Genomic DNA, 26,473 nt, shown 5'->3' with positions numbered 1-26,473 from the left:
ATTAGTAATTATTATAAATTTTGCTCTCATCTCTTTTAAACTTGGTTATTGTGAAAAATCCTATCTAATAAAAGAGAAAAATGGTAATTGGCGTACGACGATACCCTTTTCATTGGCTAATCAGGGCTATATGCAAATTAACTGCCAACTATGATTGGCAGTTAACTGCCAACTATGATTGGCAGTTAACTGCCAACTAAGATTGGCAGTTAACTGCCAACAAGATGGCGGTTAATTTGCATATGTAGGCACAATGCAGGGAGGTAAAAGGGAAAGCAGGAAGAAGCCCCCTGCCACTGACAGTGATTGGAAACCCAGGGGGGAGCTAAGAGCTGGGGGCAGGGCAAAGGTGGCCCTGGGGCCGCCTTTGCACTGCCCCCCAGCCATGATCGGAGAATCAGGTGCCTTTGCCTCCCTGGCCAGTGATAGCAGGAAGTAGGGGTGGAGCCAGCGATGGGAGCTGGGCATGGTCGAAGCTGGCAGTCCCGGGAGCTAGGGGTCCCTTGCCTGGGCCTAAAGCGGAGCCCACGATCGCGGGGCCGCTGCAGCTGCGGGTCCCCGCTGCCCGGGCCGGAAGCCTAGGCCAGAGGTGTTAGGCCTGGGCAGGGGCGGAGCCTGCAACCGCGGGGAGCTGGGGGTCCCCTGCCCAGGCCTGACACCTCTGCCAGAGGCCTCAGGCCTGGTCAAGGGGCCGATCTGGTGATTGGTGATCGGAGGGTGATGAGGGTCAACTCCTCTGGCCGAGGCATCAGGCCTGGGCGGGGGGCTGAGCCGGGGATTGGGGGGATATGATGGTCCCCTTGCCTAAGCCTGAAGCCTGGGTCAGAGGCGTTAGGCTTGGGCGGGGGGTGGAGCAAGCGATCAGAGGGAGATGGGGGTCCCCTGCCCAGGCATGATTCCTGGGCCAGAGGCCTCAGGCCTGGGCGGGGGCCAGAGCCAGTGATCAGGGGGAGATGGGGGTCCCCTGTCCAAGCCTGACACCTCTGGCGGAGGCGTCAGGCCTGGGCAAGGGGCCGATCAGGCGATCGGAGGGTGATGGGGGTCTATGCCTCTGGCCGAGGCGTCAGGCCTGGGCAAGGGGCCGATCCTGCGATTGGAGGGTGATGGGGTCAACGCCTGAGGGCTCCCAGTATGTGAGAGGGGGCAGGCTGGGCTGAGGGACACTCCCCTCCCCACACACACCCAGTGCACGAATTTCGTGCACCGGGCCCCTAGTATTAAATAAGAGTAGATAGGGGAGTAATGATTCCTTACTATTCATCACATATCTGGTTAGTATTCAAACTGACAGTTGTCTCAACTTTTATAATTTTTTATAATTTGAATTCAGATCTAAAATAGGTCTACACATTGTAGTTAATTATGTTTCTTCCTTTTAATCTCAGTAGGTTTCCTCTGTGTCTTTTTTATCCCCTTATAAAGTCATTTGTCAAAGAAATATGGTTATAAGTTTCTCAAGACTCCTGGGTCCTGTTTCTTTGTGACTGTATCTCCACTATGTCCTCTGTACTTCCTGTAAATTGGTAGTTATTATAAATTGTAATAAATTGAAGCTTGATCTGATTTGAGGTTTTGAAGGCATTTTATAGGTTGTCTGTCTTTATAACAAGTATTGATGTTTAATGCTTAGAGTCATTAATAATAATTCACTAGGTGTTTCAAAATGAACATTGTCTAAGTCTGTTATTCCTTCTTTATTTATTAGCTGAAATACTCCCAGAAAGAGAAACTTCCTTTTATATGCTATTATGTCACCTTTTGATGTTATAGTTTGTATAAAAAAAGGCAGGAAAAATGCTAGAAATTTTTTTCTTTTATAGAATTAGTTTTAAAAATGAACTGGTTCACAGATAGTCTATATTCATAAGCTATAAGTTTCTTTAATTAATATCTGTATGAGTTTATGGACTTAAACATTTTTTTATGCTTCTATTACAATTCTCATCTTTTTTTATTTACAGAAAAGGTCATACATACTTAATTTTTTTAATTACGTTAAAAATTGTTAAAATTCTATATTGTGAAAGTAACAATTATAATTCTTATTGATGCTGATATTGTGCCAGTTGTGGCCCGTAAGAGACTCCTTTTTCAGTTATTTTCTGGGGGGAGAGGGGTGTGATTTAAAAAAAAAAAAAAGAAACTATTCTGTTTCTGTTAACTTTTAGTATAATAGATGCCCCTGACTCTGCATTTCCTTCCTGAGGTCTGGAATGATCCATTTTTACAGGGTGTTTTAAGAGCATACTCTAGGCACTCTATTATGTTTGTGCATTTTGAATAACTATTTTGGCTTCTCCAGCTGTTACAGGTGCTTCTTATCTGGGCCTTTCAGGCAACCTTACTACTGTTTTAGTTTGTGCTTTGTTGGGAAGTTACATTGGTTTTCCCCATCCTTTATTTCTCATAAGCCTTATTATTTTCAATTTTGTGTTTTGCAGAATGTGATGATTTTTAGTAAAACACAAATTCTGTTTCAGTAGAAATGCCTGTAGTTTGGAAAAAACAATAAAAACAATAAATGATAATTTATGTGTCATGGGCTGAGCTTTATACTTAGCCATAAAATGTTATTGATGCTTAATACTTTTGTTCTTTTTAATGGGGAACTCTTTCATTTGTATAGTGACGTTAGATAGTGAGTTGATTTAAAGGAATATTTTTGAATTCTGTTTGTTTTTAATTCTGAGTAAACATTTGCTTTTTCTAAGTAGAAATTTTCTCCTTTCTTTTCTCTGCGTAGCATCAATAACTAGTTTCCTCACAGTGTTAGCTTGGTATCCCAATACCTTGCTCCGGACATGGTGCCTTGTGCTTCATAGTCTAACGATCATGACGAACATGCAGCTTAATTGTAAGTAAATATTTATTCTTTTAAGCCTATTCATTACTTTAAATCTCTGACATATACAATATTATTTTTGCTATCAGAGTCTTTAAAAAAAACTTTTTCTAAGAATTGATATAATTTTGACAAATTATTGAATTTATTTGAATATGTATCTTCTGAATTTGTTGCTATATATTGTATATTTTGCTTTTTTATGTTGATAATATATTCTCCTATAAGTGCCATTATAAATTCAAGTCATATTTTTTCCTTCTAAAATGTAATAGTTATTAAAATAAAATTGGTTACTTTTAGAGTAGAAAGTCAAGTATTTAATACTTATCTGTGTTTTATGTTAATTATTCTATTAAAGTGCCTTTAATTTATAAATGATTTATTCATTATAATACTCATTAACATATATAACTAGATTCCTCAGTTTTTGTTTTTTACATTAAAAACCTATATTAACTGAACATAATTTTTCTCAGGTTCCAATGCCCTATTAAGTTGTTTTCTTTTTACACCCCAATCCCTTTTTTACCATTTTGGTTACTATAGTAAAATAATTTCTGAACATTCCCAGAAAGGAACTTTTAGTACTTTCTGTGGCTTTTGTTTCCTCCAAATCATGAAAATACTCCCCTATATTATCTTCTGTAGTGCTTATGGTTTTCCATGTTTAATTCTAGGTTTTTATTTGGCATTCTTGAGGTAGTTGTGAGGTAGGGATCAATGTTCGTATTAGAGGGTGTGGACTAGCCATTTGTAAATTGAAATCTTTATTCCAAGGGACATATGTACTACTTTCAACATAAAGATAAAAAGAAATCTTTATTTCTTTTAGGTTATTACAAAAGAAGGGTGGATTTCTTCCCCATTCTGTTTGGATTTAATTTTGTAAATAGAAAGCTCTGTGACATTGATAAAAATTTAAATCATTGCTTAACATGAAAATTCCATTTTCTAATTTGGAATATATTTTCCAAATATGGGATCAAAAGCATTACTATATGATACTGAAGATAGACTTTTAACACAAAGGATATTTTCTTCAGTTCAGAAAACTGGTGTTATCAGTTAACAGTATACAACCTTGAAATAACTGACATGAAGAAATGAGTAGTTTTTCCCTCAGTTTATTATAAAAATCTGGATTAAAATTTACCTGAAAAGTAGATCTCTATTTCTGGAAGAGAGAGAGGTTCACCAGTAGTACATTAAGCATTTAGTTATTTCTTTTCCAGTTGATTGTACGTAGAACAGAGTATTTTTCACAATTGAAGTAGGAGAGAGGCAGGAGATCTGTGGTAGATGAAAACAGAATGAGTCCAACTCAGTTAATTCAGATCCTTTTAATAACCTGTAACAGCCAGGAATATGTTAGTTTTCTTTACAACTAAAAGATATCAGATACTATATTTTCATTGTTTCTTAATGTTTTATAGCTGGTTCCAGCAGTGCCATTGGTACTCAGGACAGTACTGCCCATCTGTTGGTTTCTGATCCAAACCTGATTCATGTTTTAGTGAAATTTCTTTCTGGCACCAGTCCACATGGAACAAATCAACACAGTCCACAGGTAATACGAATTTTGAAAAGCAGTGATAGACCCATACTATAAAATTAAAATGTATGTAAAGAAAAACTTTAATGTACCTAAATATGTAATATTGTTACTGCCATAGTATTAAATGGTAGCCTTTGCTGTATCAGTGCAATAAAATATTTTGAATTATTAATAATACTAGGGGCCCAGTGCAAAATTAGTGCACCCAGAAAGAAACTGGGCTGCGAGGCTGTGGTAGGCATAGGAATGGGTCTTGGCCCATCCTCCATGCCCCCGTCCGGCCCCTCCTGTCATGGTCCCATGTCTGCCGGAAGCCCCAGTCCTGCCGCCACCACTCCCACGTGCTGATAGCTCCAGCCCTGCTCACACCCACTGATGGCGCAGGAGAAGGGGGAGATGGAGAAGCCCTCAGGGGCGATCATGGCCGGCAGCCGCCACTCGCACCCGTTGATGGCATCGAGTGATCGGGACTGGCGCAGGCACTAGCAGGGGGTGGAGGCAGCAGCTTATGCGCCAGCTTCAGGTGTGGGCAGGGCTGGCGTTGGCAGCAGGTGCGGGTGCTGGGTGGGACCACGGTGTGTGGGAACAGAGAATTTTCAGTAACCACCAGAGGCTCACCCTGATGACAGCGATTGGCGCCCCACCTTGGTCTGGCTCCCCTGCTTACCCCCTCCACCATCCTGCCATGGCCAATGCCGCCATGTTCCGCACACGCCCCCTGGTGGTCAGTACATGTCATACTGACTGGTTGTGCAGTTGCTCTGGTGTGCGGTTGTTCCAGTTGTGCTACTGTTCAGTCTATTTGCGTATTAGCCCTTCATTATATAGAATTAGTAGCTATATTGAAACTATTATAGGGGGTAGTGTTTTCTGTTGAATTTTTGGCATTGGTTTTGTATAATTTAAGCAATATTCTGAATAAATACCTGAAAGTCAGGGAAGCATTTCAAAAATTTTGGAATTAAAGTTTTAAAAATTTATGTATCATTTGTAATGACTTTTATAAGAATTGACAATTCATGTAATTTATTTATTTTTTAATATTAGCTATTTTCTTTAACAAAAAATAAGATGTATCAGAACTTATAAACATTTTTAGTCTTGCAACAGATTTCTTTTACATCATTTTGATTCCTTGCTATATTGTACTACTTTAAAAATATTTATACTTTATTATATTTCTTTTTATAGAAAAATATATGTAGTATTCATATGTAGTATTATGGAAGTTATTCAAGATTATCTTGCAGTATTATCTTTTTTATCTTTTGTTGTTAATCTTTACCCTATGATATTTTTCCATTGATTTTTTTTTTTTTTTTAAAGAGTGGGAGAGGGAGAGACACACAGAGAGAAACATTGATGTGATAGAGACACATCAATTGATTGCCTCCCCACCCAGACCCGGGCCAGTGATCAAGCCTGCAATTGAGGAACGTGTCCTTGAATGGAATCGAACTCGGGACCCTTTAGTTTGTGTGCCAACACTCTATCCACTGAGCCAGTCCGGCTAAGGATACAGTGTTATCTTTTAGTTCTTAGCTATGTGCTAGGTCTCGATACTGTTCTAGGTGCTAGAAATATTAGTAGTTACCAAGACCATGTCTTACCTTCTTGGAGCTTAATTTCTGCATCTGAAATTTCCTATTTATGAATATCTAAAAATGAATCAGTTTCCTGCTATCACTGATAATATTTTTGTTCTTCAAATGAAAGTTACAACAGTGTAGTATTTGATTTAACACTTGATACTTTTTAAATGAATAATTTCTTAAATGGTATCAGTAAGCAGTTTTCAATGAAATTTCATTTCTTTTCAGGTTGGGCCAACAGCTACACAAGCTATGCAAGAATTTCTTACCCGATTACAAGTGCATCTTTCTTCAACATGTCCTCAGATATTCAGTGAATTTTTACTCAAGCTAATTCATATACTTTCAACAGAAAGGTATATTTCAGTGTTTACATATATTTCTTATGTGTAATATGTATTACTCCATTTTTTTGAGGGGTATATTTGAGAGGAGATAAACAGTAGGATATTAAGATTAAGGAGGTTGCCGAAACCAGTTTGGCTCAGTGGATAGAGCGTCGGCCTGCGGACTGAAAGATCCCAGGTTCGAGTCTGCTCGAGGGCATGTACCTGGGTTGCGGGCACATCCCCAGTAGGGGATGTGCAGGAGACGGCTGATCGATGTTTCTCTCTCATCGATGTTTCTAACTCTATCTCTCTCCCTTCCTCTCTGTAAAAAATCAATAAAATATATTTTAAAAAAAAAAGATTAAGGAGGAAGGGCCTGGCCAATTTTTCTCAGTGGTTGGAGCGTCAGCTTTTGTTCTTACCAGGAGAACATTTCCTTCTCTCCGAGTGGTGGAAAACAGCAAATGGTGTTTGAGGATTTGTTGTTTTTGTTGAGACACTAAATACATGGTGTCTTTCCAGTACCATTTTTCTTACCTGACATCAGTTGATATTCTACCATTCAGCACTATACTGACACTACGCAAAGTTATCACCAAATTCACAGGTTTAACTGCTCAGTTCTACAAGACTGCTCTCACTTCAGAGGATAGTTGCAAGTGCCTGGTCCCCAGGTTATATGTAAGTTAAGGTAGATTATGATAAAAATAAAAAAAGGGATGTATATTATAAATTGAGGGCAAGCACAATAATCAAATTTAGTTAATAAATAATAAGCCAATAGTGGAAACAAATGAAATCATCAACTTAATCCAAAAAGTATGCAGAAAATAATTTTTAAAAAGGATCAAAGACTAAATAGAAAAATACCAAAGTGATAAATTTTAGCCCTCCATATCAATAATCACATTTAATGTAATTAAATCATAGTCTACCTTAACTTACATATAATTAAAACAGTGTGTTTCCAATTTCTCACTCATATGTCAGAACTTTACAACAATAGATTTTCAGTTTCTTTCTTCTGTCTTTCTTTTGTCACATGTTTGCTTATGCTGTTAACAACAGAAATATATTCATATAGTTTTTTGCAATAAAACTATTGAAAAAAAAGACCGTACCCTTTTATGTAATGATGTTTACTTTGAATTTATATTAGTTCACACAAATACTCCATCCATGCTTTTGTTCCGGCCCTCCGGTCCAGTTTAAGAACCCATTGTGGCCCTTGAGTCAAAAAGTTTGCCCACCCGCATTAGGCATTAAAGTCAATAGTATTTTTTTACCTGGGAAGAGACAAGACTCTTCTAGGGTGATTAGTGTGAATATTTGAGTCACTCTTTTTAGCAATTGAGTTGGGTTTGGGTTTTGTTGTTGCTATGGTTACCCACACACATACAATTCAGTTACAAATTGAGGGGTTCTCACAATTCCTCAGGTTTGCTAATTCTCTAGGACAAATTGTAGAACTCAGGAAAAACATTTTATTCATGTTTACTAGCTTATTATAAAGTACACCAGAAGCCCGTTGCACGAAGATTCGTGCAATAGGCCTTCCTTCCTCTGGCTGCCGGCACCGGTTTTCCTCTGGCACCTGGGACCCAGGCCTTTGGTCCGGCCACAGCAGAGAAGCCAAGCCTCTTCAGTCTTCAGTCTGCACTCTGGCTGGAGCCTTCAGTCTTCGTTCTGTGCCTGTGTATGCAAATTAACCACCATCTTTTTTTGGGTTAATTTGCATACCCATCTGATTGGCTGGTGGGCATAGCGGAGTGACACCAGTTTGCATGTTTCTCTTTTATTAGTGTAGATGTAATTCAGGATCAGCCTAATGGAATTGATACATAGGGCATGGTGCGTGGAGGTGGTGGTGGGGGTGGTTGCATTTGAATGGATGTGAACTCCAAAGTTTCTATGTCATCACCTTCGCAACCCTAGTGGTGTTTAGCAATTTGTTAAATATTTTAGCGCACTTCTTATTACCCACGTGTATATTGCCAGTGCCTTTTTTTTTATTAATTCTGCTACAGGAAAGCCAGGGATCATATTCTGTCTCCTTGGAGGTGACTGTCTTTTTATAAATGTCAGGCTTTTTGGTACCCCTTGACCTCAGGGATCTGATGAGTTCAAGAAGAGTTATGACTTTATAGTCCATTTAGCTTTTTCTTAATAAGTTGCGGACGATGATTTTAGGCATAGCAGAACTTGAAAGCATTTAATTCTGATGCATAAGAATTATTTGAATCTTAATTTTTGAAATTCAAACCAGTAGGGAATGTTTAAAATAGCAACATTTGAGGATATAACAGCTAATTTTATTAGGAAGTACCACCTTGTGATATTTACATATTTTATTCTGTAGCTTCAGAGTCACCTGTTTGATTTACTTGGCCTTTAGTTTTCTATTTTGAAGGGAAGTCATTTTTTATTTTGTATAAAATAGGGATAAGAACAAGTACTCAGGAAGACATGGAAACCATTTGCTACAAAATGAAATAGTGAATACCATGAGTTTAATTTTTGTTTAGCTTTATTGTTTTATGTGGTTTACTCCCCCCTCCCTCTCCCAAAGATCTTAAAATGGATTAATTTTTAATTATCTATCTTTTTCTGCAGGGGTGCCTTTCAGACAGGCCAAGGACCTCTTGATGCCCAAGTAAAGCTCTTAGAATTTACTCTGGAGCAGAATTTTGAAGTCGTTTCAGTTAGTACTATTTCTGCTGTGATAGAGTCTGTCACCTTTTTAGTGCACCACTATATCACTTGCTCTGACAAAGTCATGTCTCGAAGTGGATCAGATAGCTCAGTGGGTGCTCGAGCATGCTTTGGGGGACTCTTTGCCAACCTCATTCGTCCAGGTGATGCAAAAGCAGTTTGTGGAGAAATGACAAGAGATCAACTCATGTTTGATATGTTAAAACTGATTAACATTTTAGTACAGCTGCCTCTTTCGGGCAACAGGGAATACAGTGCAAGAGTTTCTGTGACCACGACAGACAGTGTTTCAGATGAAGAAAAAGTCTCAGGAGGCAAAGATTGTAATGGAAGCAATAGTAGTATTCAAGGATCACCTGCATATGTTGCTGACTTAGTTTTAGCCAACCAGCAGATTATGAGCCAGATTTTGTCTGCTCTGGGCCTGTGTAATAGTAGTGCCATGGCGATGATAATTGGTACGTATTGAAAATATTAATCTTATTCTTGTTTTTGATGCTATATCTCTTCTCTTTAGCAATGTATCAGTTCATTTTCTTTTTAGCTTATGCTGTAGGGGTAATTGTAAACTTCTTAGCATGATTGATTTTTATTAGTGAAAACTTATATAGATTGGCTTCAATCAATGAATTAGGTTGAAATATTGAAAAATTTTAAGTAATTGGAAAATACAAAATAATGTCAATTAAATTAAGAAAAAATATCAGTATCAGAAGGCAGGTACCATAATTTATAGTGACACATTTTTAACATTTTATTTTACTTATTTATTTATTTTTTAATTTTTATTTTTTCATTTTTAACATTGTAAAGATGAAAATTTACATCAAATTTGGTATTAGGGAATCAGTAAGATTTATTTACATTTTCTTAAAAAGCGAAATATAAAATTTTATTCAATGTGTAATAGTTTCTATGACATGTATCAATGTAAAATATATATATTGTTGCTTTTTGTTTATATATATATATATATATACATATATATATATATATATATGTATATATTTTTGTGAGTGGGTGTATATGTCAAACAGTCATCTTCTAATCATTAGCTGTTTGGAAGTATAGTTACATATAAATACCACTTATTTTTCTATTTTCTTTCTGCTTCATTTATAGCTATGTGGAATTATGTTCCTCGAATATATAACATAACAACTTGTTTTTATTGTTACCAGCAATAGAGATAATTCATGTATCTCAGATTACTGAAAAGCATTCTCTACTGAATATTATGTTAGATAATTTAATTTGTAGTTACACACACACACACACACACACTCACACACCCCTAAGCACAGACAGCTATTAATGTACTCATCCTTCAGTGGTTTCAGGAAAAATGATCATTAAGTGTATTTTAATTATGACCATTAAGTGTATTTTAATTATTACTGGGTTTTAAGAATGTACTTAAAAAAAAAGTGTAATCTTTTCATTTAAACTAGGGGCAAGTGGATTACATCTCACCAAACATGAAAACTTTCATGGTGGGTTAGATGCCATATCAGTTGGGGATGGATTATTTACCATACTGACAACCCTTAGTAAAAAAGCTTCTACAGTCCACATGATGCTGCAGCCAATTTTAACCTACATGGCCTGTGGATATATGGGCAGACAAGTAAGTTCAATCCCACAACAGTTGTAGTAATTTACGTAGTTTCTGACAATGGGAGTAGAGAATTATTTATAGGACAAAGATGAATAGAGTATTCATATTACAAATTGGTAAATGAACAATATCAACAGATGAGAACTATAAATTATTAGTGGACATTGGAGAGTAAGATGTCTTTGAAGTGTTAATTTTCAAAGATGACCACAGTGATACAGTTACCGTATTCTTAAATTATAGAATTTTTTCCCATTGTCCCAAGAAATTCTTTCCTTTCCCCCCAAAATAGCATAGTTGAATACTAAAATGTTGTCTTTAGATATTACATATGAAAATTTAATGAGTATTTTTTCAAGCTTATGTTGCATATTTAATTTCCTTTCAATTGAAATTTGAGATTAGGGTAATTTTAAAGGGAAAATGTTAGAATATTATTGCTTTTTATATTTCCTTTTTTAAAAAGTGATTTTTAAAAAACTTTCAGTCTTTCAAATGCAGATTTTAAAAACAATTTTGCAAAGAATTTTTTATATGTCAGTGTATAATTATTTTCTTAAGTATTTATTGCATATGCATATTTCTTGATTGGAGGATACAAATATATTTGGGAAGGATTAATTTTTGAAATGAAGAAAAAATTAATGCACATTAACTTAAGGTAAAAGTGATAATAGTAGTTGAAGACAGATCCTTAAAAATGTGCTCTGAATTCAGAGAGGATATTATTCACTTCCTTTTTGATTCAAGTGAGATTTGTTATATGTTTTAGCAGACACTTTTATGTAGCGACAGGTTAAGGCTGTCATTTTTATAATAGACTATAAAGGAATATTACATTCAATAAGAAATTTAATTGTCCTAATTCAGTGTAAATTAACAATTGCTATTTTAAACTTAAAATATACATGTGTATTTTTTGTTTTATTAGGGCTCTCTTGCTACTTGCCAGTTATCAGAACCATTATTGTGGTTCATTTTGAGAGTATTGGATACTAGTGATGCCTTAAAAGCATTCCATGACATGGGTAAGATAAAATTCCATTAATTGTCCTTTAAGTGTAATCATTTGATAGTATGTTATGTTCTCATTTGGGTAGCCTTTAGGTAAGTTAAGTTGATGTCAAACTATCTATCTTAAGATTCATTTAGTATTTTTTGGTAAATTTAGGTGGTGTTCAGCTCATTTGCAACAATATGGTAACTAGCACAAGAGCTATTGTAAACACTGCAAGAAGTATGGTATCAACTATTATGAAATTTCTTGACTCTGGTCCGAATAAAGCTGTGGACAGCAGTTTGAAAACAAGAATACTAGCTTCTGAGCCTGACAATGCAGAAGGAATTCATAACTTTGCACCTCTAGGTAAGAAAATAATTATTAAATCATACTGGTATAAATTTATGTAGTTTATTAACTGGAATGAAATAAAAAATAGTTGTTGAAATAAGTTGATCATGTTATATAACATTACCATTTTAATTAAAAACACTTGATTTTAAAGGTAGTGGTTTTTGAAACCTAACTAGGGAAGTTTATTAATAGTTCTTTAGCAGTAATATTTGTTTTTATTTTGAGTTTAAATAAAAGTGTAATGTAGAAGACTAAATAGAAGAGATATGTCAGTTTTCACTGTAAATGCTAGTATTAAAGAACGTGTTCCTTCTTTGGTATTTTCCTTTGAAGAAGCTTCAGATTTAAATATTTGCTCCAATTTCTAGTCTATATAGTTTCTTTTATATTTTTCATATTTGTAAGTCCATGAACATTGGCATCTTAGAATTAAGGTGATTATTTTCGCCTTAGCCAGTTTGGCTCAGTGAATAGAGCGTTGGCCCATGGACTGAACGGTCCCATGTTTGATTCTCGGTCAAGGGCATGTACCTCAGTTGCAGGCTCCATCTCCGGCCACAACTAATCTATGTGACTCTCTCACCTCTATGTTTCTTTCTCTCTGTCTCTCCTGCTCCCTCCTACTATCTCTCAAAATAAATGGAAAAATATCCTCAGGTGAGGATTAACAAACAAAAAAAGTGATTATTTTCAGGTTGAAGGCTGTATTGGACATTGTGTTTTACTTAAACTATTTTAGGATTATTGTGCTAGATTTGTTATTACTTTAGTTTTCATTAAAATGTGTGTATAAAGAAATTAGGCAGCAACTAAAAATGAACTTGTCATCTCTCAGTTGACTAGGTGTTGTGATGTTTTGTCAGTATTGTGGCAAATCATGCTGAGTTTTTTAACTGCATTCATAGTACCAAAAATGTTCACGTTTTTAACTAAATTTTCTAATGTAATTATTATGATTTGAATAGTTCTTGATACTTTATTGGGTTTCTTTTGTAAGTTTTCATTTAAAATGTCTTTTGTAGGTACAATCACATCTAGCAGTCCTACTGCCCAACCAGCTGAGGTGCTTTTGCAGGCCACCCCACCCCATAGAAGAGCTCGCTCTGCAGCTTGGTCCTACATCTTTCTGCCAGAGGAGGCTTGGTGTGACCTTACCATTCACCTTCCTGCAGCAGTACTTCTTAAAGAGATACATATCCAACCTCACCTTGCATCTCTTGCAAGTCAGTAATATTTTCTGTAAAGAAACATAATAAAAGTAAACTATAATATAGAAACATAAAAATGAGAAAAGTATATAGAAAATTGTGAAACATGATTTCTAGATTTGTTAATTTTGGAATTCTTAGTATATTTGACATTACCACCTAATCATTTCCCATAAAATGAGCTGATGAATTTATTCCTCAGACAAATAGAATGTTTGATGAAATCCACATATATTCCAATTAATTGTTTTTCCTTTTCTTCTCCCCCAAATTTATTAAATTATAGCATTAAGTTGAAATGAGTGAGTTTGCATACTTGTAGATAGCAATCTTAGTTTTTCTAGCATGACCCTCAGTACTAGCCTTGTAATGTGAAGTTAGCATAGGCTTATGTGTGTCACTCCCCAAGGTAAAGATAATTACAATTGTAATGAATTTTTAAATCATAATATTTTGAACATTTGAGTGAATTTTTTTGTTTGATAGTTTGAGTATTATTCATTTAATCCTTTTTCATTGAATATTTTGTTACAGCTGCAAGGTAAATCAAAAGAATTTTTAGAAAATAAGTTATGCACTAAGAGGAGCAGGAACTCTTTCAAGTTTTCATAAAGTAGTGTGAAATACTAGTTTGTATATATGATGGTCCCCCAAATTCTTTCAGTTAATTTTTATAGAATTATTGAAGTTTTCACATTTATGTTTATTGATGTCACTAAATAATTGCATGAAGAACTATGGGAGATTGTGTAGATCCCTGGCATATTTGGAAGAATAAATTTTTCATTTATTTGTTAGATTAGACTACTATTATACCCTAATATAGTTGTGGAATCCCCCTTTTAGATAGAAAGATTTAATGAATAAAATGCAGAAAGAAAGTATACTAATTCACAGGGTTTTAGCAGGTCAAAAAAGAACTATGTCCTCTAGCTGGTTTGGCTGAGTGGATAAAGCGTCAACCTGTGGGCTGAAGGGTCCCAGGTTCAATTCTGGTCAAGGGCACATGCCTGGGGTTGCAGGCTCAATCCCCAGTAGGGGACGTGCTGGAGACAGCCAGTCAGTGATTCTCATCATTGATATTTCTATCTCTCTCTCCCTCTCCTTACCTCTCTGAAATCAATAATAATAATAAAAATCCTATATAATAAAAGCCTAATATGCTAAGTGTCCAGTCGCCTGGTTGTCCTTTCAACAAATCAAAGTGTAATATGCTAATGATATGTTAAGGCCACTCAACTGCTTGTTATGATGTGCACTGACCACCAGGTGGCAGATAGTTGACCGGTCAACCAGTTGCTATGACGGGCACTGACCACCAATGAGCAGATGCTCTGACTGGTAGATTAACTTGCTGCTGGGGATCTGGACTGAGCGAGAAACGCCCTGGAGCCCTCCCGTGGTCCTTCCCCAGCTGGCCAATTCCCGCGTCCCTCACTGGCCTTGATTGTGCACTGGTAGGGTCTCTCGGCCTGGCCTGTGCCCTCTTAAAATCCGGGACCCCTTAGGGATGTCAGATAGCTGGTTTCAGCCCGATCCCGCAGGCCTGGCCAAGGGACCCCACTGATGCACAAATTCGTGCACTGGGCCTCTAGTGTATATATAATAGAACTATGTTACATGGTAAAAATATAAGTCAATGTAAGGTTTAAGGCAGTTATGGCGAACCTTTTGAGCTTGGCGTGTCAGCATTTTGAAAAACCCTAACTTAATTCTGGTGCCGTGTCACATACAGAAATTTTTTGATATTTGCAACCATAGTAAAACAAAGACTTATATTTTTGATATTTATTTTATATATTTAAATGCCATTTAACAAAGAAAAATCAACCAAAAAAATGAGTTTGCGTGTCACCTCTGACAAGCGTGTCACAGGTTTGCCATCACTGGTTTAAGGGGTTAATCTAAGATGAGGAAGAAATTGCTTTTATTTGGAAAGAGAAAGAGTGGTTCATATAAATGGTGGCTTTGAAAATATAGCTTGAATTTGCACATGGGAATTGATGTAGGAAGAATGTTACGAAGGAGAACTTAATAAAACGTCTTGATTTTATTATTGGATTGGAGCAGAAATTGAAGATACATTGTTTTCCATTAGAAATAACATAAGCTTTAGAATCAGACATGGACTAGAATGTAAAATATGCCATTTGTTAATGTGGGGGTTTGGCTTACTTAATCTCTCTTTTACTCTGTCAACTTGTGTAAAATGTGGATAATACTTATCTCAAGGATTTGAAGATTATATTTAATACTCGATATGACTTGTAATCCTGGTGTGTAATTGACATACAATAAGAGTTACTTGCTAGTTTTACTGTCCAAATTAAAATCAGAGTTCAAAGTTTGTTGTAGTTAATCGATAAATTTATTGTATGGGCTTTCATGTTGTTAGGGAAAAAAAAACACTTTCCCATAGCAACTGCCAATTGTTACTTCATTAGGCCTCCTTAAATTTTAGAAGGAAATTATTTTAAAAATGACTCTTCAGGATATTTGGCTAAGGTTTGAAAAAAAGACAAAACAATTTTCTTAAATTGTTGACAACACTGAACATATTAATCAGATGTCCCATATTGGAGATAATTCTAAATAAAATAGAATAGAGAGTCAAGTACATGTGGACTGTATATCTTTAGTTACTCTTTTTTGAAGTGAATGTTACAATTTTATAAAAACTATTTTTATTATGTTGTAGATTTCATATTATATGTTGGAAAATAACTCAAAATAATTTATGGTGAGAGTCAGTGAATGATTTGGTGTATAAATGCTCTTTTGACAACTTAATTGTGAATATAACTGAAAGCTGCTGTTTTACTGGAATTTCCACTAACTTATGAAGGCTAGTTTACTTATTCTTTAGTAATTGTTTCATTTTCTCTTTTGCAGCCTGCCCATCCTCAGTGTCTGTTGAAGTGAGTGCAGATGGAATAAATATGCTACCTTTGTCCACTCCTGTAGTCACAAGTGGTCTCACCTACATAAAAATTCAGCTTGTAAAAGCAGAAGTAGCCTCTGCTGTCTGCCTTAGACTCCATCGTCCTCGAGATGCCAGCACATTAGGGCTTTCACAAATTAAGTTATTGGGCCTCACCGCTTTTGGTACCACTTCTTCAGCCACAGTTAACAATCCCTTTCTTCCATCTGAAGATCAGGTATCTAAAACAAGGTATGTTTATTTCTCATTCTAAAAAAACCCGCTTTCTATGAAATTACTCTGTAGTTTATTTACTTAATTTATTTAATTATGTTTTTATTGATTTGAGAGAGAGAGAGAGAGAGAGAAACAACAATGTGAGAAAAACACTGATTGGCTGCCTCCAATTTGCCCCCTACTGGGTATGGAACCCATAACCTGGGCATGTGCCCTGACTGGGAATTGAACCAGTGACCCTTTGGTGCATGTTACAGTGTTCAACCATCTGAGCCATACCATTCAGGGCTGTGGCTTATTTTATAGGGTTTAGGCATTTCTTTGTTGAATAGGTATCTATATAAGAACCTGCTTTATTGTGTGTGTTTCTTTAAGTGTAATAGAGACAATTATTTTTTAAGTGCTCTAATGGCTTTTATTTTTTTTTATTATTTTTTTATTATTAGTTAAGGTATTACAGATGTGTCCTCATCCCCCCCCCCTCCCCCCCAATAATAGAGACAATTTTATCAAAGCAGAACCTTGAGGCTGGTTAAAATTGAGACTTATATGTGTTTAATCCTTGAGCTGATCTATAATGTGGTATATATGTGGATGGGATTCCAGTTTCTTTTTTTTTTTCTTTTATTGATTTTTTAAAGAGAGGAAGGGAGAGGGATAGTGAGTTAGAAACATCGATCAGCTGCCTCTCGCACACCTCCCTCTGGGGATCTGCTTGCAGTCAAGGTACATGCCCTTGACAGGAATCGAACCTGGGACCTTTCAGTCCTCAGGCTGACGCTCTTATCCACTGAGCCAAACCGGTTAGGGTGGATTCCAATTTCTTGGATTGGAGTCTAATATAAGAATATCTAGCCTGGCTGGTGTTGCTCAGTTGTTGAGTGTCAAGCCAAGCACCAAGAGGTCACCGGTTTGATTCCCAATTAGGGCACATGCCTTGGTTGCAGGCTTGATCCCTAATAGGGGGCATGAAGGAGATAGCCAATCAATGTTGGTTCTTTCCCATTAATGTTTCTATCTCTCTTTCTTCCTCTCTCCGTAAAAATTAATAAAAACATATTTTTAAAAAGTATCCAAATGCCTATCACCAGGAATCTATTTAATCATAGAAAACCATAGAAATTGACCACATAGACCAGGGATCTAGTCTTATATGGTAATTCCTAAATGCCAGTTAGCAAAAGGGTTGTATTTGAGCCATACAAACTAACCAAACAAACAAGGACCTGAATATATTCTTTAATTTACATTTTTCTGGTGTACTTTGTTGTTTGGAAATTTTTTAAACTGGTTTTATTGAAAGCTTTGCCTGATAAAAAAAATTTAGTATATCTTGTTAATTCCCAAGCTGCCAAGACTTTACATTTTTTCACGTCTATGGTCCTATATAAGTATGTGTATATATATAACAACATTTTCTGACATTGCGAAAGAAGCAAGCACATAGTTTCAAAATACTATTATCACATAAATATTTTGTTTAGTTATTCTTTATTTGATAGTGCAGTATTTGAAACCTTTTTTTTTTTTTTACATAGATTGGTGCTATTTATGAACATAGCATGCTGATCTTTAAGAAGTTTTGTTTTACTCCTGAAATAATTTGAGCTATGTAAATTTATATTATAAGTCACTTTGTATTGTGTATTTCAGTATTGGATGGTTACGATTATTACATCACTGTCTAACTCACATAAGTGATCTGGAAGGAATGATGGCAAGTGCTGCTGCACCTACTGCTAATCTGCTACAAACTTGTGCTGCCTTATTGATGTCCCCATACTGTGGAATGCATTCACCCAACATTGAGGTTGTGCTTGTGAAGATAGGCCTGCAGTCCACTAGAATTGGCCTGAAGCTTATAGACATTCTGCTGAGAAATTGTGCAGCATCAGGCAGTGATCCTACAGGTGACAATTACCTTTGATAATTTAATTTTTACATTTGCAAAGCAATGACTTGAATTATGCCATTTGTGGTTACTTCTGTTTCTGAAATTAACTTCCATTTATGCCTTTATTATTTTTGGAGTTTGCTTTTTTGTTGCAATTTGTAGAAGAGTTATTTTTACTGAATAACATTAAATTGAGCAAATCTCATTCCATTTACTTCTTTAACAACTTTTTCCTTTTTGTTCTTTATTACAAGATTTAAATAGCCCTTTGCTTTTTGGAAGACTGAATGGGCTGTCTTCTGACTCTACTATAGATATTCTTTATCAGCTTGGAACAACTCAGGACACTGGAACAAAAGACAGGTATATAATGATCTCATTTTTTAAATTAAGGTCACACAAACATACAATCACTTGTAGTGGAGTTATTTGTAATACTTTCTCCTTATATCATTTTATAAAAGTTAAGACCATTTATTATATTGTATATTCACCTGTATAGTTTATGTGATGCAATTTCTAGAGGTTTTTGTGAGCATTAAATATACATTTTTACGTATACCTTCCTACCCCTATCTCTCTTACCTAGAAAAAAAAAATCTGATGGTTTAAAATAGAAATTTGAAAGCAAATAAAAACAAATATAGTGCTTTAAGAATGGGCAATGTATCTTTTCTGTTTCTTAAACTTCAAATCACTATTGCTTTAATCATTCTTTTACTCTCAGATAGTGGTCCCCAGTTTCAGGGGATTGAGAGTAGAGTGGCACTTGTAAAAGCACATATGTTGGGCTTATATTCTGTTTTCAGAGTGAAGGAGGGTGATTGGCTGCTACTATATCAGGGGTGGGCAAACTTTTTGACTCGAGGGCCACAATGGGTTCTTAAACTGGACCGGAGGGCCGGAACAAAAGCATGGATGGAGTGTTTGTGTGAACTAATATAAATTCAAAGTAAACATCATTACATAAAAGGGTACGGTCTTTTTTTTTTTTTTTTAGTTTTATTCATTTCAAACGGGCCGGATCCGGCCCGCGGGCCGTAGTTTGCCCACTGCTGTACTATAATAATGCATGGGAACTAGATTTATGAAACATGCTATATTGCATGTGATTCTGCGCAATGAAGAATTAACCCCAGATTACTACTCTAGGTTGTATGGATTTGTTGTGAGAGAAAATTTAGAAGAGATGGTGAGTTTGTTAAGTTGTATGTACTATAATTCTAGTTATATATTTTGTTATAAATCAGGTAGGAATTAATGTTTATTTGTTGAATTATAGTTATCTCAAACATTTTCATCGGTTAAGATTGGAAAGGTTATTGGAAAATTAGAACTACTATATCATTGTTGCTTATCTAATTCCTTTCCCCTTCTATTTTAAATTAAAATTCATGAGAACATTAGTATGTTATTATAAGTATATTTATTTCGGACAATGGTGATACTTATCCATATTAAATGTCAGCTATGATATAATTAGTTATGTGAATATCATTTCCTTCTTTTAAGAATTCAGGCCTTGTTAAAATGGGTCAGTGATTCTGCAAGAGTGGCTGCTATGAAGAGAAGTGGCAGAATGAGCTACATGTGCCCTACCTCTTCGGCAATAGAGTATGGTCTGCTAATGCCATCTCCTTCTCATTTGCACTGTGTAGCAGCAATTCTGTGGCACAGTTATGAACTCCTTGTAGAGTATGATTTACCAGCACTGTTGGACCAAGACCTCTTTGAGTGAGTATGATTTGTGAAATTCTTTTTCTCTCCAGTACTAAATTACTTTGGTTTTAACTTGAAATAGTATTTTATATGCTTATTGGAATAAAAATAATACTTTGAAAGTAGTAGTTAAATATAGTTAGGTACAACTTTGAAATGAGATGTTACCAAAATTTAATTTATCTTCATGTTTTAAGAAGATATATTAATGCAGTGGTTCTCAACCTTCCTAATGCCTGACAGTTCCTCATGTTGTGGTGACCCCCAACCATAAAATTATTTTCGTTGCTACTTCATAACTGTAATTTTGCTACTGTTAGGAATCGTAATGTAAATATCTGATATGCAGGATGTATTTTCATTGTTACAAATTGAACATAATTAAAGCATAGTGATTAAACACAAAAGCAATATGTAATTATATATGTGTTTTCCAATGGTCTTAGGTGACCCCTGTGAAAGAGTCGTTTGACCCCCAAAGGGGTCACAACCCACAGGTTGAGAACCGCTGTATTAATGTCATTGCCTGTTTTTCCAACCTAAAAGTAGAATGTAAATGTATATGCTCCCTACATTTCATAGTGTTTATCCTATTTGCACATTTACCCATCAGATTCTTTTATCTTTAATGTGTATCTGTGGACCAAAAGTGTAGCTAGAAATTTTGAAAGACTTGCTATGTCAGAAGGTTTTCTTGACTAATTGTTTTTACTACTACATTTTAGACGTCTGTTACAATTGTTCTTTTGATAAGTAGTTCCCACTACCCACATTTCTTAATCATACCCAGCTAATGCATTGTTGAGCTTACTGCCTGATAATTCCTAAGTCTTAGCAGAATATTATATTTATTTTTGAAGAGTCCTATGACTGATAAAAAGTTGGGCTTTTGTTTTGGAGTCGGTCATTGTCATATTTGCCCCTACCAGTTGGTATAATCTGTGATTTATTAGTGAAAGTCATGCCCTGACTGGTTTGGCTCAGTGGATAGAGCGTCAGCCTGCAGACTCAAGGGTCCCAGGTTCGATTCCAGTCAAGGGCATGTACCTTGGTTGCGGGCACATGCCCATTGGGGAGTGTGCAGGAGGCAGCTGATCGATGTTTCTCTCTCATCGATGTTTCTAACTCTCTATCTCTCTCCCTTCCTCTCTGTAAAAAATCAATAAAATATATATTTAAAAAAAAGAAAGTCACTAATAACTTTTGATTTGCAAAAATGTATTTAAGCCATCAATTGTCAAATTTGATCTAGACATTTTCTTGGTATAATTTTTCATTGTTTTTTTAATGTCACTTTTTTGAGATCACAGAGAATGGTAGAAATATTTTAATATAGATCTCTTGGTTTTCTGTACTCATTTTATACTTTTATTTTACCTTCTAGTTTAACTAAATACTTAATGTATATTCTGAGCAGTATTCCTGAATTCTTATCATATAATCATATTTATGTCAAATAAATAGTATAGTTTTCATTAGAGTTTAGATTGATCTCTAGTAGAAATATTTGGAATAAATATAAGAGTATATATTATATGTACATAGACCTGATACATACACATTGCTTACCTGGTATCTTTTATTCCCCTAGGTTACTCTTCAATTGGTCCATGTCTCTTCCCTGCAATATGGTTTTGAAAAAAGCTGTTGACAGTCTACTTTGCTCAATGTGCCACGTACACCCAAGTTATTTTTCTTTGCTGATGGGCTGGATGGGAATTACACCTCCTCCAATGCAGTGTCACCACAGACTGTCTATGACAGATGACAGCAAAAAGCAAGATCTTAGTTCATCTTTAACAGATGACTCTAAAAACGCACAAGCTCCTCTTGCACTAACGGAATCACACTTGGCAACTCTTGCTTCCTCTTCTCAGTCTCCAGAAGCTATCAAACAATTATTGGACTCAGGTTTGCCTTCTCTTCTTGTGAGGAGTCTGGCTAGTTTCTGCTTTAGCCACATTTCTTATTCGGAAAGCATTGCTCAGTCAATAGATGCATTCCAGGACAAACTCAGGCGGCATCATGTTCCACAACAATGCAATAAGATGCCTATTACAGCAGACCTGGTTGCTCCTATTCTTAGGTTTTTGACAGAGGTTGGCAGTAGCCATGTTATGAAAGACTGGCTCGGTGGTTCAGAAGTCAATCCACTATGGACAGCACTTCTGTTTTTATTGTGTCACTCTGGGTCCACTTCTGGAGGACATAATTTAGGTGCACAACAGACGAGTGCAAGATCAGCATCTCTCTCTTCAGCTACTACAGCAGGATTGACTGCTCAACAGAGGACAGCAATTGAGAATGCAACAGTGGCATTCTTCCTGCAGTGCATTTCATGCCACCCTAATAATCAAAAGCTGATGGCACAGGTAAGAGTGGAAAACCTGGCTTATGTTTTAGGTAATTTTAATATGTTGTCAAATAGTCCTCGTGAAATTAGTTAAGAAAGGGGCATGTATTATATAAGGCTAGATGGTGTTAAAGTTTGGAATTGGGTATATTTAATGGTGTGAATTTAAACCATAAATAAAATACAGTACTGGGAAAAAACCACACACAGTACTGATATCTTCTCCTTCCTCCCCTCAACTGTCACATATATCAGTTAATCTTTTTGATGAGCTAGTGGGCAAAATCACAGAAAATCTAGCTATACATCGTGCTCTCTTCCTTTTTAAGAACTCTCCAAATATGAAGACCAGACCCCCAAAAACCACTTTAGCTGCTGGAACAGGATTGACCACTTGAAGATGATCATTGAATGCCTCATCTGTACTGAGGCATTGTGTTTTGTTGTAACCGGATTGTTACAATTATTGACATGAAGAAGATATTTAGAGTAGGTTTAACATAGGAGACACCTGACAAGTCACTTTAAAACTGTAAAAGATTATTCTATTCTATTAAGTCTATGGGGCCAAAAATCTTGAAAGCTAGAATTATTTAAAAAGTAATTCTAGGCCTTGGATGGGTAGCTCAGTTGATAAAGCATCATCCTGCTATACCAAGGTTATTGGTTCAATCCCCGGTCAGGGCACATACAAGTAGCAACCAGTGAATGCATAAACGTAACTGGAACAACAAATTGATCTCTCTCTCTCTCTCTCTCTTCCTCTCTCTCTCTCTCTCTCTCTCTCTCTCTCTCTCTCTTTCTCTCTCCCTCTCTCCCTCTCCCCCCCCCCTTACCTTTCTTTTCTATGTTTCTAAAATGCATAAATTTTTAAAAGAGTAAATCTAGTGGCTTATTGTCAATTTCTGCTCCTTTCTGATTGTTTCTAGCTTCAGTAAGTTGTTTGACATAAGATGGGGCTAGTAATGCCTGCCTCAAAGTTTTTTTGAAGAGAATTATTGTAATGTAATTTATGGTCTAAAGTAATTATTGGGAAACTATATCTCCTTAATGTCCCCAATTAAAATGAAATGCTTAAATTACCATTGTTATAAGCAAGGCCATGAATATGGTATTTGAAAATTTGGTTTGTGCTTTTGTATAGCATGAAACTTTGTGTCCCATTGCTTTCTGGCCTAATTATTATCTTGCAGCTTCTTGGTAAGGCTTGGTTCTATATCTTAAATGTAGTTATCATATACTAGAGGCCCGATGCACAGATTTGTGCACTGGTAGGGGCCCTTGGCCTGGCCTGCAGGGATTGGACCAAAATCAGCTCTCTGACATCCTCCAAGAGTCCTGGATTGTGAGAGAGCGATTTTCATGGTGACACACCCTGGAATTGGGCTCCTTCCTCTCTCGTTCTGGGTGCGTCACTGGAGAACCACAGCTGCCAAGTCACTGCAGCTTGGCAGCTCCTGCATTGAGCGTCTGCCCCCTGGTGGTCATTGCATGTTATAGCTACCAGTTGGATGGTTGCTTAGGCGCATATATATATATATATATACATATATATATATATATATATATATATATATATATATATATATATATTTATAGACCAGAGACCCAGTGCACAAAATTTGTGCATGGGTAGGGTCCCTAGGCCTGGCTGGCAATCAGGACTGATCTGTGGGTTGACCAGCGGGGCTATCGGGGGGGGGGGGGGGGGGGGCCCTCGCTGGCACCCGCCTTAGCTGACCAGGGGCCTGCGGGCTGGGGGCAGCTCCTGCGTTGATCATCTTCCCCCTGGTGGTGAGTGCATGTCATGGCGACCAATTATTCCACCAGTCATTCTGCCATTTGGTGGAGTTGCATATTAGGCTTTCATTATATATATAGGATAGAATTGTATTGTAACCACCTAGATATTGACCAAAGTTAACAGTAAGTTGGTTATGCTGAGTATTTATTATTTGAAAACTCTACAGTAGTAATTTCCCTTTTCCACAGAAATTTTTGTTGCACTTCTTACCTACTTCTGTATTCATGTATTTTAAGATGAAATAATGTATTCTTTAGTTACTGATATGATATATTCACATATACTTTGTTAAATCACACTCTTAATTTTCTTTTTTCAGTGAAAATACAAAGGTGAAAATAAACATGGCATTTAACGTTAAATCTCTTGTCTTGCCAGGTTCTCTGTGAACTCTTTCAGGCATCTCCTCAAAGAGGGAACCTTCCTACATCGGGGAACATTTCAGGGTTTGTACGTAGATTGTTTTTGCAGTTGATGCTAGAGGATGAGAAAGTGACAATGTTTCTACAGTCTCCCTGTCCAGTGAGTATTCAACAATTAAATTAAATTTTAGTGATTAGCTGTTTGTAAAGATATTTTATAATTTCACATCAAGTTTGCAGTAATTTCTACATTCTAATTTCTAATAAAGCAAAGTAAAATTAGAAAAACTTGTATACTTCATGATAGGACCTAAAAATCTCTGAGATAACGCTCTCTACCTAGAATAACCTAATTATATTCTATATTAGTAGAATAGTATAATTTGATTTGGGAAAAACTAACATAATATTAGGTACAATAATGCTAATGTAAAACTTGACCTACAAATTACAGGCAGATAAATATGCCATATTTAAAGAAACACATTAAACAAGTCCGTTATATTTTATATGCATTGTTGAATTTTTAGTCTTTTATGCTTTAAAAATGTTTTTAATATGTATTTCAAATAACCACATTTGATTTATTTTGAATTAATTTTCAGCTATACAAAGGTAGAATCAATGCTACTAGCCATGTCATCCAGCATCCAATGTATGGAGCAGGCCACAAGTTCCGGACACTTCACTTGCCAGTGTCAACAACATTATCAGAAGTTCTTGACAGGGTGTCAGGTAAGTCAGACTTAAGTTTTCTTTAACTTTATGTTCTATGTATTTGCAATTTTATTACTTTTATTACTTTATTTTACTGCATTCATTCACTCAGCAATCTTTTAATGGCTAGAAAAGAACAAGATATCTTCATATTATGAGGCATGAGTAAGTAGCTGAAGAAAAATTGTATAATACAAGTTAGCATCTATACTTCTTTTGGTGTGATGTGTGTTATGTGTAGCAATGACAGATGGGGTTGTTGGATATGTAGACAAGCTGTGGGTAGCCATTGATAGAATTTTCTCACAATAAGCCTTCTGGCTGTTTTATAGTAAGTGAATTCCAGAGTATTAGCGTGGATGACAGTAATAACAATTTACTAAATCTAGGGAATAAATGAGTGTTCAGAAGATGAAAGTAAGGTAGAATTGATTGTTGACTTTATTGTTTATAATAGTTAGTGAATAAAGAAGACATAACTTTTCCCCTTGGCTTCTTACCTGTATTTCAAAAGCTCTCACATACTGCTTTTAAACATTTACTAACTACTAAAAACTTACAGTTTTGATGGCAGAATGCAAATCGACTATGGATGGTTTGAGTTTATCACCAATCCTAATCAGTGAATGAATTCATGCTATTTGTAAGCACAGTAGTTTGTACTAGGGTTGTAATAATGAGCAAGACACATATTCTGCCCTTCGAAGTATTTATGGTCTTATGTATGTTGTTAGATTTAAAAACAAGCTGGAAACTTAACTGTTTACATTGTAATGTAAATATAAGCATATGTCTGTACATTATTAGAGGGTGTGCTTCAGTTTTAAGCAATGCTGATAACTGAAGGAAGTTAACAGTATCTCAGAAAAAGCTGCTGATGTTCATTTATCAGTTGTAAGTACAAATCTAAGCTTAAAGTAAAAGGCTGATTTGAAGAGTTTGGTAATTGTTACCATATATAAGTGGTAAATTAAATCATGAGAATGGATGAGATTATTATGAGAAAATAAGGTAGAAAAGATCCTTTTCCAGTTTTAGTTACTGCATACAACTGTGCATAAAATTGTAATTCTTATCTTTTTACAAATTATACAGTAAAATGATAGAATACTATATAAATGTATACATAATGTTTTTTCTTGTTTAAAAATGTCTGCCTTATCTGTTACAGCTGCTTTTCTGAAAATTAGACCTTATAAATGTTTTTCTGACAGAGCCCTGAAAATGTCCCTCTATGATGAAGAGAAATTAGTT

At 35.8% G+C, this 26,473-nt stretch overlaps 1 protein-coding gene across 14 annotated transcripts in view; it reads left to right on the top strand.

Annotated features, from left to right (window-relative positions):
- The window catches only part of BIRC6 (baculoviral IAP repeat containing 6), a 186,214-nt gene that overhangs the window by 108,682 nt on the left and 51,059 nt on the right, over positions 1–26,473 (top strand). For all 14 annotated transcript variants that reach the window (XR_009448008.1, XM_059660181.1, XM_059660180.1 and 11 more), the window contains 15 exons: positions 2,744–2,854; positions 4,279–4,412; positions 6,221–6,348; positions 8,935–9,491; positions 10,485–10,660; positions 11,583–11,679; positions 11,823–12,017; positions 13,028–13,228; positions 16,106–16,385; positions 18,024–18,280; positions 18,519–18,627; positions 19,777–19,998; positions 21,575–22,355; positions 24,519–24,662; positions 25,108–25,237. Coding sequence is in view for 13 of the 14 variants with exons in the window: in XM_059660181.1 (XP_059516164.1) it covers positions 2,744–2,854; positions 4,279–4,412; positions 6,221–6,348; positions 8,935–9,491; positions 10,485–10,660; positions 11,583–11,679; positions 11,823–12,017; positions 13,028–13,228; positions 16,106–16,385; positions 18,024–18,280; positions 18,519–18,627; positions 19,777–19,998; positions 21,575–22,355; positions 24,519–24,662; positions 25,108–25,237 (3,522 nt within the window). In the remaining variant the exon portion in view is untranslated. The remainder of the gene's footprint in view (positions 1–2,743; positions 2,855–4,278; positions 4,413–6,220; positions 6,349–8,934; positions 9,492–10,484; positions 10,661–11,582; positions 11,680–11,822; positions 12,018–13,027; positions 13,229–16,105; positions 16,386–18,023; positions 18,281–18,518; positions 18,628–19,776; positions 19,999–21,574; positions 22,356–24,518; positions 24,663–25,107; positions 25,238–26,473) is intronic.

This window comes from Myotis daubentonii, chromosome 12, assembly GCF_963259705.1.
Source record: "Myotis daubentonii chromosome 12, mMyoDau2.1, whole genome shotgun sequence".
NCBI lineage: Eukaryota > Metazoa > Chordata > Mammalia > Chiroptera > Vespertilionidae > Myotis > Myotis daubentonii.
Note: the sequence above shows the minus strand (reverse complement) of the source record. Positions and strands in the feature narration are given on the sequence as shown.